Source organism: Mercurialis annua, linkage group LG5 (assembly GCF_937616625.2).
Source record: "Mercurialis annua linkage group LG5, ddMerAnnu1.2, whole genome shotgun sequence".
NCBI classification, from domain to species: Eukaryota; Viridiplantae; Streptophyta; class Magnoliopsida; order Malpighiales; family Euphorbiaceae; genus Mercurialis; species Mercurialis annua.
The window spans coordinates 11,868,562-11,884,758 of record NC_065574.1 but is presented as its reverse complement, the minus strand read 5'-3'; the positions used below and the strand labels follow the sequence as shown (position 1 = coordinate 11,884,758).

At 28.8% G+C, this 16,197-nt stretch overlaps 1 protein-coding gene across 1 annotated transcript; it reads right to left on the bottom strand.

Moving 5' to 3' along the window:
* Positions 1-11,439: 11,439 nt before the first annotated feature.
* LOC126680065 (probable BOI-related E3 ubiquitin-protein ligase 2) lies at positions 11,440-12,896 on the bottom strand. Its single transcript, XM_050375106.2, has 2 exons — positions 12,358-12,896; positions 11,440-12,232 (listed from the first exon to the last, which is right to left on the bottom strand). Exons 1-2 carry the CDS (start codon positions 12,652-12,654, stop codon positions 11,687-11,689), a joined length of 843 nt encoding a protein of 280 aa, XP_050231063.1. The 5' UTR covers positions 12,655-12,896; the 3' UTR covers positions 11,440-11,686.
* Between the last annotated feature and the right edge of the window lie 3,301 nt (positions 12,897-16,197).

The window sequence follows — 16,197 nt, the reverse complement described above, 5'->3', positions numbered from 1 at the left end:
ATGTATTTTTTCTAACAAAAAATTACTAATCCTACATACTCTACTCGAATGATAATAATATTTGGTGTCGATTTATAATTTGGATTTTTAGTTAATGGTTTAATGAAGAAATTAGTCAAAAAATACACTAAAATGATAGATTTAAAGAAAAAAAAAGGTCATGGTTTTATATGGCAACTTTTAAAAGTCGTGATTAAAATGAAATTTCGTGTAAAAGTGGTGATTTTATATGAAATTAATCCTTATTAATTGGTAATTCTAATAGTATTTGATTTACATTTCTTACTTCTCTTATAATCTTAGAGTTTAAACTATATATATGGGAATAAGTATTTTAAAAATTTAGTATGTTTTGATTTGAACATTTTTTTATGAATTTGATTTGTGTGTTTTTAATAAACTGTTAATTTAATTTAGTATACTTTAGCAAATTATCGGCATAATATTATTCATACAATTTTATTGTATATATTTTTCCAGAAATTAATTATATATAACATTTATTAAAAAATGGATTTATTTTTTTAGAGATAGATGTATTCTATGTTACTTGTTAGCGGAATTAGCAGAGATTAATTAGTATTTGCATATACTTTTTAAACAGGGCAAATCACGGTCTGGAAAAGCGGGGTTTGAATTCCCGACCTCATGCACTGGTGAAAGAGTCTTGGCCATTGTGCCAAACCTTCACGGGCAAAATGGATATTAATTTGCATGCAACTTCAACTTTTTAATTTAAAATGAAAAAAATTGAACAATTTATTTCTATCATTTAGATTCTGTGTTTTTTTTTGCCAAATGTCGTAAAAAGGCCAAACCTTTTATAAAAGTTTCATAAAAGTCCCGACCTTTCAATTTTGTCGATTTTGGCCAAAAATAAATTATTTGGTTTCAATTATGGCCAACTCTCAATTTGATTTCAATTTGCCTATGTGGCGCCTATGTAGCATGCCAGATATTGAAAGGTCAGGAGTTTTTTGAAACCAAATAATTCATTTTTGGCCAAAATCGATGAAATTGAAAGGTCAGGACTTTTGTGAAACTTTTGTGAAAGGTTTGACCTTTTTACAACATTTAGCCTTTTTTTAATGCTCTGATATAATTATTAAGTTTACTTGAACTGCTTAGTAGAAGTTGATTATGATTAACAAAATTGATGTATGAGACTGTCGAAAATACATTTTTAAAATATTTCTATCATTTTATCATAGTTCTGGACTATAGTGATCAATTGCCCTCTTTAAAAATTTAAATTTGTAAAGATTTAATAGCTATAGCGAAAAAATTACGAGTTTTAGCATGTTTTATAAACTTAACATGAATGATTAAATTTGATAAATTTGGACACCGCTTTTAATTTTTTGTACTTTTAGGACCGTACAATTTTCCGTTAGAAAAATATTGATGTAATCACCGGAACGGTGATTATTCTGGTGTACCCATCAGCATTTTTCTGACGAAAAATTGCTTGGTGTCTAGAATTATAAAAGAACTTATTGTTCGTGTAGAATTTTATCAAAACTAAAGTTTCATGTTAAATTTGAAAACACGCTAAAATTTATGATTTTTACGCTATTAAACCATTTTCCAATTATATTACTAGTATAGAATTAAGTATAGTTTTAACCATCTTAAAAAAATTATTGTATCCGTTAAGTTTACTTTATTTTTATCATTAATTATATATATATATACCCTCCTTGTATATTATATTTTATCAACCTTCATAAACAATAATAAAATATATATTATTATATTTTATCAACCTTTATTATTATACAATAAGTTCCAATTATATAATACTTTGATATTGATCATATCTTCTATAAATTATTTTTTGTATATAACAATATTTAACAACTACACTTCACAATCTTTGATGACATTCATATTTTACAAAAATGAATTTCGCGTGCCCCAAATAATTTAATATTCTCCTATGCCAAGCTAATTTTTAAAGTTCCAACTATTTAAATGTACCTAATTAATTAATGCCAAAAGAGAAATGGTTAGTCGTCACAAAGTATTGGTACCGAATAAAGTGGAAGCAATTTTAATACCTATAGCTTAAAGAATGCAATCTATAAGGGCCAGCTAATTAAATTTTTGGGATGATTGTTAGGTTTAATTAATTACTTAACAATTATTCACGTTGAATTTTACTTTTATTTATATCCTTACATAAAAAAAATTCTACTTTTATTTGGATTTTGAGATTTCGTCTCTATTCCAAATTAAATAAAATTGACAGTTTAATTAATTTAAGCATAAAAACATTAAAAACAATTAAAAAGAAGAGTTACATCATATTTTTTTATATTTAAAAAAATATAAACAAATCCTTCATCTTTAAAAACATTCAAATAAATCATAATAATTGATTATTTTTCTAAATTTTATTAAAAAATTAAGTAAATTAAAAAACACTTTTGATCCACCACATACTCTTACCATTTACATATCTGCTGTCGTCCACCAGAACCTAATGGGTCTTTTTGTAAATGAAAAATTGTAATTCTTTTAACTTAATTTTTTTCTTAGGTCCTCCTCACCTGAGAAGAGTAGTTGCTCCTCCTCTTCTTAGAGAAGAAGGAGTAGCTCCATTTTCGTCTTTTCCACATGAAAAAGACGAACTTTCTAATGGCGAAAAAAAAATTCAGTTTGTCTTCTCCACTATTGGAAAGACTGTCATGGTTTCTCCATGAAGAAACCATGAGATTTGATATCTCTATGGAGAAACCACCGGATGATCTGGTTTCTCCATGGAGAAACCATATCTGGTGTTTGGATCAACCATATTTGATTTTTCGGAGAAGTTAAATATGGTTTTGGTTTGTTGGAAAAGCATTTTTTATATTTTTTTATAAATCGACTCCGTTTGTGTAAAGGATATTTTCTTTACGGTTTTTTATTTTAAAAAATTAATAATAATTAATATAAATTAAATAAAAATATTACTATTATTTATTAAATTTTGTGAAGAAAAGGGCTTTTTTATAATTAAAGAAAAAAGGCTTTTTGCACTATTAATAACATTAACGTCTAATTAGAATATAAGCTAAAATGAAAGATTATTTTAAACTTTTTTCTAAATGAAAAGAGGCCAATTTAATGCTTTCGGGGTAGAAGCGAAACCTCAAAATCAGAACAAGGGTACAATTTGTTTTTTTTTTCTATATCAGGATATAAATAAAAAAATCAGCATGGATGGTTTTTAAGTAATTAAGCCAACAACATATTCACATAAAGAAAAAAAACGTAGGGTTATTTTCTAGGCTCCTTTTGTAGACTTAAAAAAAATATAAATAAATAAATAAGAAGTTAGGTTTTCTAAAATGTTAATTTTAGTCGGCTTGTTCTCTCTACTAAGAAATGGAGAAATCCTAAAAGCAAGTTCGGTATCACATATTTTGGAATGAAAATTCTATTTGCATACCAATTATTTGGTTTAACATCTGTCGGAGTCTGTTTTTAACGAGTAACATATAAAATAAAGATTAGATTGTTAAATGAACATTAGCTGTCTAATGACCATTCCAACGATAAAGTTAGTATTCGACGTTTATTATTGATAGCTTAAAAGTTTTAAGTAATAATCATCATGTATTCTGATGGGCATACCTCAAACCCCTTTTATAATAGTAAGGTCAAGCCAATATCTGATAGAGTCTGGATATGATTAGAATTTCTATTCCATAGTAGACATATTTTGATTAGGATTTTTTTGGTCACCTTTTAGATGGTTCGAGAGTCTTCTAAATGATACTAGAACCAAATTGATAAACGTTGAATCATGTTCAGACAAGGAGTATGTATTTGGATAAGATAAAATTTTGTCTGAATTATCTGAATGATTCAGAGTACATTTAGACCGAGTATTAAGAGGTTCAATCTTAACAGGAGAATCCTATGAGGTTTGTCCTTGAGGCGATTCTATAGGAATTCGGTGTTCAGTTTGATATAAAGTTGTTATGCTGTACTTGATAGGGTTCGGAAGCATATGTCCGGTTTTTGGACCGATAGATTCGGTTTTCATCAATACAGAAATAAAAATAATAATATTTGAATCGAATTCCATAAGGAATCCATTTTTAAAGAATATATGGATCTTAATACCTATAAAATTATGGTATTAGAATTTTGTTTTCTTTTTTATTGTTTTTACAAAAAACCAAAATGAAACTATTTTTTGTATTTTAGTTATATAAAATTAAACAAAAACTAATTTATGGGTCGGAACTCAATTAGGGATCAGACCTCAATATGGGCTCGTGTTTGGATAAGGTTATGTCAAAAATTTAGTTCGATTCAATTTGATTTGTTTGGTTCAGACTTAGTTCGGTTTAGTTTGGTGTTCTTTCTCCTAGTTTCCTGGAATTTCATGTCATTAAAGAGGTTCTTCATTTAATTCTCTTGAAATTCATCCATTCAAAAAAAAAGCAAGAATCAAGAGGTAAACAATTATTTTTGGAAGGCATTGAAATGCTATTTTTAATCAATTGAATTGATTTTATAATTCATATTTTAAAGCACAAACTTATCTTTCGAGGTAACGTGGCAGGTCGACTTATTAGATACTTGGTGGATCCAGAATTTAATCATTACATGGTGCATTGTGCAAAAAATATTTAACATGCAAATCTTTAAATTTAATAAAATACATTCTGCTAGGTCTGATGCTTTAATTGGTTTAATCAGAAAAATAATTGGATTTTTGTTTGGTTAAACAATTACTCTATGATTAGAATGAAGGTTTTAAAAATCTAAGCAAAATTAATATTAGTTATTCTTCTAAATTAAATCAATCGCAGAGGTTGGGAGATTAAAAGCTTGAACTTTGGTTTATTTTTGATATAATATAAGTTGTACAATAACAATAAAAATGTTAGCTATTTATAGGAAAAAACTTAACAAGCATATTCTATTGAGGTTTTAATTGCTTATTTGGATAGATACAAAAATAGATAATAAAAAAAACAAATTTAAATATGTTTTTGGGCCTTAAAACCCATATAAGCCTAGCTCATCTCGTGGGTTGTCTATTTGGGTCGGCTTCAAATGTAATCTATCAAGAAAGGAGATCGATAGAATTTCGGTATTTACTCTAAGGGGCGTTTGGTTGGGGTAACCTCTTATACTCTTTTGGCACTCTATTAGTGTTTTGAATCTAATAATTGCTTTTAAGAGTTTGCAGAATAAAGAGTTAGTATGGGAATAATCAGATTTTGATAAAATCATGGCATTGCAAAAAGAGATTTTATTTTGATAAAGTAGCAATCTTATACATAAGATGGATTACAATGTTTGTAATTTGGAACAGGGTTACTATTGGATCGCTCATTAGTCAATTTATTTGAAGATAATCAGACGTAAAAACCAGTTGTATGCTACAATTGTAGCAGAATATTTTTTATCCAAAATTTATGCAAATTCAGGTTGTTCATGTCACATGTATACCAATTTTAATTGGTTTCCGTCTACAACCGAATTGATAGTGGAATTGTAGTTATGGGCAACGCCGGTCAATACATGTAGAATTTTTGGTATTGCTTCAGTCAATGGCAAGATGCATAATGAGGCAGTTAGAACAATAATGTATGTTCAACTTGTTTTCTAAATGCACATGTCTAGTATCTGAGTATATAAAACAACGAGTTTTATGACTTATTTGACGATGAAGTGAGATTAGATGCTGCACTTGTGATGTATGCTCATTGGGTTGGTCGACTTATTGATACATATATTTTGTATAGCATTTTCCAAGTACAATTATTAGTAATATTTCATATTTTTTAGAAAATTATACTTGGAAGGTGTCCATTTTATAGATTATTGCTTGTGGAGTGAAATAGAGCGATTTGGAGCGTTTTCGTGAAAATTCGGAAATTTAAGCGTTTTCTGAAATTTCTTGCTAGATTGTCTGATTTTGGCGAGTTTCAGAATTTGACAAAATTTCATAACTCGATAAGGAGGCTTTCTGTCAACCTCCCTTGCCGAGTTTCATAGAGTGACGGGGCGGCAATTCTTCACAATCCTGCAAAGATTTTCCCAAAAATTAAAAGTCTCCAAAATTCCATTCCTACGCGGATTTCGACTTGAAGTGAAATTCTTCTTGCAATATACTTCTTGAACTTCCCCAGTATATAAATATGACTTAAGGCTATGTAATGTGTCTAGTTTTTCATTGTTTTTAGTTTATAAACAATTTATCTTTCAGTTAATTTCTTTTTTAATCCTTAGATCTAGTTTTGAGATCTAATCCTTCAAAGGCTTTATATTTAGAATATTTTCAAGTTTTTATTTAAGTATTTTTATCTCATTTCCATTGTTCAATTACGTTTATTATTAATTATTGTTTAGTTAATTTAAGCATGTGTAGCTAAATTTTTTGACTTGGAATATTGTGAGTAGTATGGATGCTATATTTAAAATCTGAGAACTAAATTACACATCTTTCCTTGTTATATGCAATCTGCATTATTGAGTTTAATGTTTGTGATTTGGTAGCTAACAATTGCATGAAGATAGATTGAATTGTGAGGAGGGAATTTAAGCAATTCGATTGGAAGAGATAACCACGACATAATTACAAAACACGAGTCAAATCACCTTGTTTACGTTATGAGGTTTATGTGAGTAACCTGTTCTTAGTGCTTTGGTTATAATTGGGTTATCTTCTACGGTTTTATAAGCTATGACAGGAAGAACGATTCGGGATAACAATTTATAATCAATAAACAGCAATATATGAAGAATGAGTTAGCAACTTTTGATCTATCCGCTGTTGCATGTAATAATTAAACTCGATTGATATGATTTAAATTTGTAAGGTATTGGTAACCCATACGAAAGCAATATTTTAGGTTGTTTATTATTATTGTTTTTATTCATCAGAATTATTTTCTGTTTTATTAGTTTAATTAAATTTCTCACCAATTAAACCTTTGTTAGTTCGAATAATAATTAATTAACTATTTTGGTACTAGATTTAATTTCCTGTGGACACTACTAGAAAACATCCATTTAGCGACGGATATTTCCGTCGCTAAAAGTGTTTAGCGACGGACAACGTCCGTCGCTATATATTTGGTCGCAAACAAAATTTACGACGGGACGAAAAAAATTTCGACGGATTTTTAAAAATTTAGCAACGGATTTAGTGACGGATTTAAATCCGTCACTAATTTCTAAAAATAAAAAAAATAAAAAAAATAATTTTTTTTAATTAAAATCGTAAAATTCAGTATCATTTAAACGGTCGCCAACCATCACTAACCCACCCGCGATAGACCACACTGTCATCGACCCACAATTTTTGTAGACTTGCCAACTTCCCAGTAGGTCACCCATCCTCCCATTACTCCACCTATATCTCTTTAATCATAGAGTTCCCTCGCGCGTAGCTCCATTTTACCCAACTTATATTTTTGTTATATATCGATGTGTTTTATATTTAAATATAACTAAAAAGAAAAAATATTTACTCGCACACTTTATCCCCGCATAATAATTAATTTTATATAATAATTAATGCAATATAATAATTTATTTATTTTTTAATAATTTTATTATATAAGAATATTAAATAATTATTTTTTAAATAAATAAATAATAAATAATATTTTTTAAGTTTTTTAGTAAATAAATAATAAATAATTTTTTTATAAAAAATAATCATATTTTCAAAAACAAATTAATAATGTTTTTTAGTTAATTAAATTTTAGCGACGGATTATGAAATCCGTCGCTAAACTCGTCTCTAAAATTGATGAGAATTATTTCGGCAATTTTAGTGACGGATTTTGAATCCGTCACTAAAATTGTCGGGAAAATTCCCGCCAATTCTAACGACGGAAAATCCGTCGCTAAATTTGGCGGGATAACTCCCGTCAATAATTTGATGAGATTAGCGACGGATTCAAAATCCGTCGCTAAATGTAATTTTAGCGATGGATTTTGAATCCGTCACTAAAATCTGTCGCTAAAAGCAGAATTTCTAGTAGTGGGATTCGATCTTTATTTATCACTTTATTACCTGATTAATCGATATTATTCACTTGTAATTTTGAGCATCACTTATGAAGATTAAGGGATATGCTACAACCTCAAAATTTACTTTTTGATTTAATCATTATAGCTAATAATGATGTTTGTTTCTCTTATCAGTTTTAAGACCAATAAAATTTAGGCTTAATTACTTAAAAACCGCCCACCTTGAACTTTTTTTTCGTTTATACCATGACCTAGGAAAAAATTCATTTATACCCTGACGTATGTGTTTATGTTTCACCTCTACCCCGAGGCATTAAATTAACCTCTTTTCATTTAAAAAAAAGTTTAAAATAGTCCTTCATTTAAAGAAAAATTTATTTCTAATTAAACTCTAATTAGTTTAGGTTAAAAATGAAGAACTATTTTAAACTTTTTTCTTAATAAAAAGAGGTTAATTTAATGCTTCGGGGTAGAGGTGAAACATAAATACATACGTCAGGGTATAAATGAATTTTTTCCTAGGTCATGGTATAAACGAAAAAAAAGTTCAAGGTGAGTGGTTTTTAAGTAATTAAGCCTAAAATTTAAAACTTCATAAAATTTTGATTGATATATCCAAAGATAGCAAATTTTGGAGTCATTTTGATTTTAACAAGTTGAAGATGTATTAGAAGCTTGTATGGTCCTTCTCAAAAACCTTTTTTAAAATAAGTTCATTTCGAACTTAAAATGGAGAAGGTGCAGTATAATGGTAATCACAACTTATTAAAAAATTCAAGTTAAGGTGAATATTATTGAAATATGCCTAAAATTCCTATTTATACTAGAAATTTATTAGTGAAGTATGTGTGATGAGGAATTGGCTAATTAGGAAGTATAATCCAAGCAAGATTAATACCCCTAATGCCATATGTTTTGTAGGAGAAATTTTTAGGTAGACTCGGTCTACCACGTCATCCGTGGATTAAGCCAATCATATTATAACACCTCATTAAAATGAGGGTATTCTTGTAATATCATCATTAAAAAGTGTATGCAAATAACAAACAAAATTACAAGAACACCCTCATTTTAATGAGGTGTTAGGATATGATTGATTTAGTCCACGGATGACGTGGTAGACCGAGTCTACATAAGAATTTCTCGTTTTGTAGAGAGTTAAACATTTTGTTGTTTTTTCTTCTATTCTCCATCAATTTAGTATTTCTTTTAGTGGATAGCTAGATTTTTTCACCTGTAGATGTACGCATTCATGCTGAATCAGGTAAATCCTTTGTGTTATTTATTTAATTTGTTATATATTATTTGTTGATCATATCCAAAATTAAACACCTACCGAATAGTTTCGATTCTGTTTTGCATATCAATCCGGTTATAAACCGGTCACGACAATTTGTATTGAAAATTCAACGATCGGTATTCATATTACAACGGAGGAATATTAAAGAATCAAATTTGAAATTTCATATAAAATAAATGGATTGGGATTCTCTCAAGTTCATTTGAACTTGAGAAGGTCATGTTCACGATCTACACCGTTCATTGTAAAATGAACGGTATAGATTAATTTGATTAAAATTGTGCTTTGATCTACACCGTTTATTTTACAATGAACGGTGTAGATCGTGAACATGACACCTCAAGTTTAAAATAAACTTGAGGGAATTCCAATCCAAAATAAATTATAGGAACTAGTCTTTATCCCAATTTGGTATTTTGAACTCTTTTTTCTTATCAAAGTAGTTGTTGAACTTTAACAAAAATATAGCAATATGTTACTTACGACCAGTTTAGCCTCACAAGAACGTTGGCCATATAAAATTCGGTTTTAAAATACCTTAGTTAATTTTTAATTATATAAAAATAAATTTCAAAATATCTCATTAAAATGATATATGTGTAAAACTAAGTTTCAAATTTAATCCATGTAGACTCAGTTAAGTGTGCACATAGAGAAAGTCAATTAAACCATTTTAGATAAAAAAATTATATGATCAGCATTTTTACGATGGTAATTGGTCAGAAGCATGATAAATATGTGGATATAAATTTTTAATGTTTAGTAAATGATTTGATAAAAATAGGGGTGAGCAAAGTATTTGGCCTATTGATTTAGCCGACCGAAGCGATGATATTTGGTTGGTTTGTTTTGGTGCAAAATATGGGTTCGTTTAGTTTGGATTTAAGATTTAAAAATTCGGTCTTGGTTATTAGTTTAGTTTGAAATTTAAAATATCTAAATTAATCAAACTGCCCAAATAAATCAAAAAATTGATTCTTTATAATATTTTTTAATTTTTTCCTTGTATTTTTTAACCAAACAGACCGAACTACCAACCTATTTGGTTCGGTTCGGTTTTAAAAAATTTAATCTTTTTTTCCGATTCGATTTCAGTTAGAATTTCATATTCGGTTTGATTTGACTTTAAGCATTTGGTTGATCAGCTAATTTGGTTTTGAGAATTTTAGTTCGGTTAAATAAACAGACGAAATGCTCTCCCCTAGATAAAAATAAGAGTTGAGATGTTGAATTAATAAACATAAAAGACTTTAGATATCACTAATATTTCTTTTTTGTACAAAGAAAGAGGCAAAGCCTTAAACAAAGAAACTAATCTCTATGAATAATACCATAAAGATCATGGGCAAGCCTAGGAAGCACACTAATAGCCAAGCCTAGGAAGCACACTAATAGCATGGGTATCATGAGAAATATAACCAATAAGGGAGTCGCTGCTAATCGAAGCGAGATAGTCCGCCGTAAAGTTAGCTTTCCGATATATGATAGAACTTAACCACGCAATCTCTAGCCAACATTGCCCGAATTGCAGCAACAATGCAAGAAAATTGTCATGCATCAGAGATATTTCTAATATTCTCAACCACAGTCGGGTTATCGACTTCAGAAGAATTTTCCTGAGCCCGAGCCTCCATCCAAGTTGAAGACCATGAAGCACATCCCTTAATTCTGCCCGATAACAGAATCAATACCGATAGTCATTCAGAAACTACCTAACCAACGCCCACCATCGTCTCTAACGATACCACCTGCTTTGGCATAACCTGTAATCGGATTACAAGCACCATACGTATTTATATACTCTCTTGAATATATCTTGAATAACAACAAGAGAGTAGATTATATTAACTGTTCATTTCAATACCCTTTTCAGATTTCCCTGGTCAATAAATTTGGGTAAAAATATACTGCCATGATAACGAAAGATTCAGTTTTTACACCTCTGGTAAATTTTGGTCTCAACCCGAATATTTATTTAATTCTTATTATACAAGGTTAGTGAATCTGACAACTCTTTCACGCTCTCCCCTGTCACTGTTTTTACTATTATAACAAGTCTTGATCTGAATAATCAAATCAAATCAATATTAATATTCCACACACAAATAATGAAACCCATAAAGGCAAAAAAAGGCCAATCAATCCAATTAAAGAAAAAAAGATGCCATCTTTTCTTTTTCTTTATTTTTACTTTTTACCCCTTGTTCTGTAATTTCCTTCCAATCCATTTTGATTGCTACCACTGCAAAACTACAATTTTAACATCTAAATAGTAAATACAAAAAGGATTCTGTGATTTTCCATCAAAAAATAAACAAAAATCTAATCTAAAAATGACCAAATACCAATGCCCTGCAAAACAAGGCATTGAATTGAGTTTTTTACCTAGAAAATCTAAACTATTAAAGCCTCAATACTAGCCTTCTTTACTGTTTGACAAACTGGGCAACAATCAAGAAAAGCTTCACAATCTTTGCATGAACACAGATGCCTACAAGGCAGGAATAAAATACACGAATTCCTATCATTACACCCTCTGCATTTCTTCAATCTCCCCTCCCTGTCATCATCATCATCATCAATAATTATTACCCTGTTTTCTTGAATTGAACCTCTGTTTATGTCATTATTACAGCAAGACTCTGCATCTTCTGCTCCATTATCAAAGCAGCATGAACCCTTTTTTTCTCGTAATTCATCGATTGTGTTGCTGAGTGAAATAACCATTGATTCCTTTTCTTGTGATATTCTTTGCCATTCTTGATTTTCCAGTTCTATTCTTTTCAAGAAATCTTCAAGCTCTCGTCTTCTTTTGTATCCTTCTAATATTTCCTCATCTTTTTGTCTCAATAACGGCCCGGCCTTTGATTCTATTATCTTCATTAATGAGACCAAATGTTGCTTCCTCTGTTCTTGTAATAAGAATCTCAGTCTCTCATTCTGTATATCATAAAACCAAAACAAACGATGAGTTATAACTCAAATGGTATAAGCGTGCCGAAGTCGCGGTTATAATAAAAAGAATCAAAACAAATACCAAGAAAACAAAAAAGTTTATTTCTAACCTGTAATCTGATGTAATAATCAATCTCTTGTCTGTGTTTCTCATCATAAGCATCCATGATTTGAGAATAAGAAGCCATTGATGGGGTTTTCAGAGGAGGAGATTCAAGAACACAACCAATGTTCATATTATTAAACTGTTGCTGTTGTTGTAGATGATGATGATGATGATGATGATTCAGCTTCTGTTGCTGCTGTTGTTGAAGATGGGGATTGTAAAAAAGATTTAAACCGCCACCACAGACATTATCCATCCAATCTTGAGAGCCACATAATGCAAACTGAGCTTCTACTGCCATTTTTTTCCCCTCAAAACCTAAAAAAATTGAACTAACCCAACAAAATTTTAAAACAAACCCAAAAAAAAAGCACAAACCCTTTAATTGAAATTTCTTGAAAGCAAGAGCATGATCACTATTTAATTTGTTTGGGTGTGTATAAAATAAAATCAAAGTGGTGGAGATGGTGTTGGTGTACTATTTATATATAGGGAGAGAGACAGAGAGGAGTGATGTGGATTAATAATAGGAATCAATGGGAGGATTTTTATTTTTGTATAAAGTAAAAGTGGTAGACTAGAAAAAAAAGGTGAGGGAGAAAATTAAATTTGTTTTATTTTCGTGTTTCCGTAAATATTACTATGTCAGCGAAACAAAATGAAAAAGTAACATAAAATACATTTTTGAAACTCCATAATATTACATTTTCAAAATTAAGTCCTTTTAATTTTATTTGTAAAATTGAGTCCCTCCACTTTTGATTTTATAAAAATTAAATTTTCCGTCAAGGAATTAAAATGGAAGAAAGGGTCAATGCGCTCTCTGAACTTGTGACACGGGATCATCTAACCCAATTTATACTTTTTTGATCAACTATCCCCAAAACTCTTCATTTTTGGGTCAAATAACCCGATAATTTATATTTTTATTTTAAAAAATAAATTTAGAATAATTATATCGTAATAATTAGAGAAATATCTAATTACGTTTTTGCATTCATCGCCTCCGATTTGTATTTTACACGTTTTAAAAATATAATTATGGGGTTATCGACCCAAAATTGAAGAGTTTTTGGGTTCGTTGCTCAAAAAAGTATAAATTGGGTTAGATGACCTCGTGTCACAAGTTTAGGGGGCGCGTTGACCCTTTGTTCAATTAAAATGCGTATACCCCACGGTCCACGCGCTGTTAGTGCAACTAGAATAACATTTTTATTCATTTTTTAAATTAGGCATAGGTATTTTTATTTTTGTTGAAAGTAATTTATTAATTGGGTTTTTTAGTTTGATTTGACACCTTTAACACTAATGACTATAAAATTAAAAGTTTAGGGATTCATTATATAAACATTATATAAAAATTATAATGAAGGGACTCAACTCAAAAATATAATCGTATAGGGACCTAACTATGCATTTTGCCAAAAAGCAATAAAGAAGAGATGTATGGGACGCGGTAAGCAACGACGTACACATGCAGATTTTGTGACTAAACTATCGGATCAGATGCCTCAAATATTTGATTATTTATTTTAAAATAAGAAATTGAATTCCAACAGAGACTCTGAATTAGAGCATCTCCACTCTAATGCTAAAATACCTCACAATGCTATAATTTAGCATTTAATATAAAAAACACATCTCCATTGCACTTCTATTTCATGTGCTAAATTTAGCATATGCTAAACATTGTGCCAAATTTGTTAGAAAGTTTAGCATATGCCAAATTTGTTTATATCTAAATTATTTACAGATTTGCCATTAATAATGATAATCACTTATAAAATTATAAATTTAGCATTTAGTTTAGCATTTTGCAATGGAGTGAATTTCAATAATATGTAATATATATAGCATTTTATCTTATTTTGTGTTAAAAATAGCATAAAAAATACAACATGCAATGGAGATGCTCTTAGTCAGTTTTTCATTATTATTTTGGAAAGAGAATCAAAGATTTGTCAGTTTGGTCATTTGGAAAGCCTGAATAATAGCATTTCTTTATTTTTTTATTATGCCAATTTAATTTTCTACCGCATTAACCAACAAAATAATAGGTACAATATTACTAATTCTTGAATTCAAAAACTAAAAATAAAAAATAAAAATTTATTAGTTGTACCTTCCATGATAAGGCAAAGATTATCTAGGGTGATTATTCATAATTGCAAAACTAATAAAGTCATAGGCAAACAATTAGGAAATATTTTCTGAAATAGGAAGCCAGCATTTTAAGAGTTGTTGTCCTAGAATTTTGGTTGGAGATGGATAGACTTTTCCTAATCTTTTATGGACAATTTTGCATACCAAGCAATCTTATTTATTCAAATTATAATAGGATAGCATACTACTATTTTTCTTAGGGTGTGAAACAATCCTAGATCGATTTATTTGAATATAAAATAATTAGTTTTTATTTTAAAAAACCAAATTAGAAAAAATAATTTTAGATTCTTATTATGGGTGAAAGTGGTTAAAATGTATGATATATTATTATTTAGTCTAAATTTAATTTTAAATTTTTTTAAGATTTACTCTTGTATTTTGGTAAAATCAAAGATTGAATCAAAGGAAATTTTAATCATCTAATTTGGTTTGATATCTATTTCCTAACAATTTTTTAAAATTTTCTTTTGAAAAGAACCAAAAAACTATTGCACACCCTTATTGTTTTAAAATTGATTTTTTTACTACATAACTTTAACAAATTTTAACATCAAATTCGATATTTATTTCATCATGTATGATTATTAATTTTTTGACTATGAAATGATTTGTAGTTGAGGTAAGCCTTTAATCCTAATATTTTTAATTGTAATTGAGTTATTTTAAATTTGTTACAAGCTAAAATAGAAAAAACACGATCACATTTGCTATAATTTATATATTTTAATAATTTACAATTGTAGTATTAAATGACTTATGGATGAATAAATTTTAATTCATTTAGATAAAATACCAAAACATTAGACTAAATAACAAATTGTCACTGATTGTTAGTAGATTTTGAATAAATTAATGAGAGATTGACATGATATGTACTTCCTAGCAAATAAAAGGCCGAACACATATGTATATCCCTAAATTATATATTTTAGCCCGTTACACATCTTATTAAACCATCAGTTGATTATTGTACACTTTATTTAATTATTAACCTGGATACAATAACGTTGGCAATTTGTGATTTGTATTCTAATTAATTAAATATTAAATTTAAAACACTCAACTGTGTATGCATGTTTTGATGTCTATATGCATGTTGTTATATTCCAGTTAAATGAACTTCTAAATAATACGTCAATGAAGGCAACTTATCAACTCGTTTCCTATATAATTATACAAAAACATAATTAATTAATTAGCGCAGTTGACACGAAATTTCAACCAAAATACAGCATCTTTAATTGCATTATTGCTACTATTTAAAAAAAGTGAAGAACTCATATCATGGTAATGTGACAAAGGAATTTTCAAACGAATTATAAGACCAAAAAGATAATGATATGTGATGTACTCTCTCATAATTGAATTAAAGCTGGACTTATCCAAAGATTTCCATTTCACTGTTTTTTGTTAATTTCCCCTATTTTTAGTATTCTTTCCCCCATTGTAACATTTAGATAATGATTACCCATACGAATCTGTCTTTTCTTAAAAGTAAATAACAAAAACGAAAACTACTTACATGAATTCTAAACGCTAAGAAAATTGCATTTTATTTTTCATAAACCAAGAAAAATCAACCATAATTAATAACCATTTCTTGAAGGGAATCTCGAACTTAGTCATTGAGTCGGATTTGATGGATGTTATTCTGAATATTAGAAATCCAAATCTTTCA